Source organism: Sinocyclocheilus grahami, unplaced genomic scaffold, assembly GCF_001515645.1.
Source record: "Sinocyclocheilus grahami isolate Dianchi unplaced genomic scaffold, SAMN03320097.WGS_v1.1 scaffold3891.1, whole genome shotgun sequence".
Taxonomy (NCBI): domain Eukaryota; kingdom Metazoa; phylum Chordata; class Actinopteri; order Cypriniformes; family Cyprinidae; genus Sinocyclocheilus; species Sinocyclocheilus grahami.
Window position 1 is genome coordinate 1 of NW_015508929.1, and position 476 is coordinate 476.

Consider the following 476-nt stretch of genomic DNA (forward strand, 5'->3'; position numbering starts at 1 on the left):
AGAGTTTGGTTTCTGAACACTAATCATGAAGAAGCCAGTAATAATCAGCCGATATTGTTTGTGCAGGGTTTGATTTATTTTGATATGGGTACTCTTGCAGTTCTGCAGTATCTGTCTCTTTCCATCATCAACACTGATCTGAATTTCAGAGCAATCTGTGAATATGAGCAGTAATGTGTGTGTTTTGTGTTCCAGGTACACTAAACTGGGATTTGCAGGAAACACGGAGCCGCAGTTCATCATTCCCTCATGTGAGTGAGTGTGTGTGTGTGTGTGTGTGAGAGAGAGTGTCTGTGTGCGTGCGTACGTGTGAGAGAGAGTGTGTGTGCGTGAGAGAGAGAGAGAGGGTGAGTGCGTGTGTGAGAGGAGAGAGAGAGTGTGTGTGTGTGTGTGTGTGTGTGTGAGAGAGTGAGTGAGAGAGTGTGTGTGCGTGAGAGAGAGAGAGAGAGAGAGAGTGTCTGTGTGTGTGTGTGTGT

The 476-nt window shown here is 46.2% G+C and overlaps 1 protein-coding gene across 1 annotated transcript in view; it reads left to right on the top strand.

Moving 5' to 3' along the window:
• Positions 1 to 148: 148 nt before the first annotated feature.
• Positions 149 to 476, top strand: part of LOC107576532 (actin-related protein 3-like) — a 15,086-nt gene continuing 14,758 nt past the window's right edge. Inside the window, exon 1 of the mRNA XM_016262699.1 lies at positions 149 to 251. Coding sequence (XP_016118185.1) covers positions 164 to 251 — 88 coding nt within the window. The 5' untranslated portion in view covers positions 149 to 163. The remainder of the gene's footprint in view (positions 252 to 476) is intronic.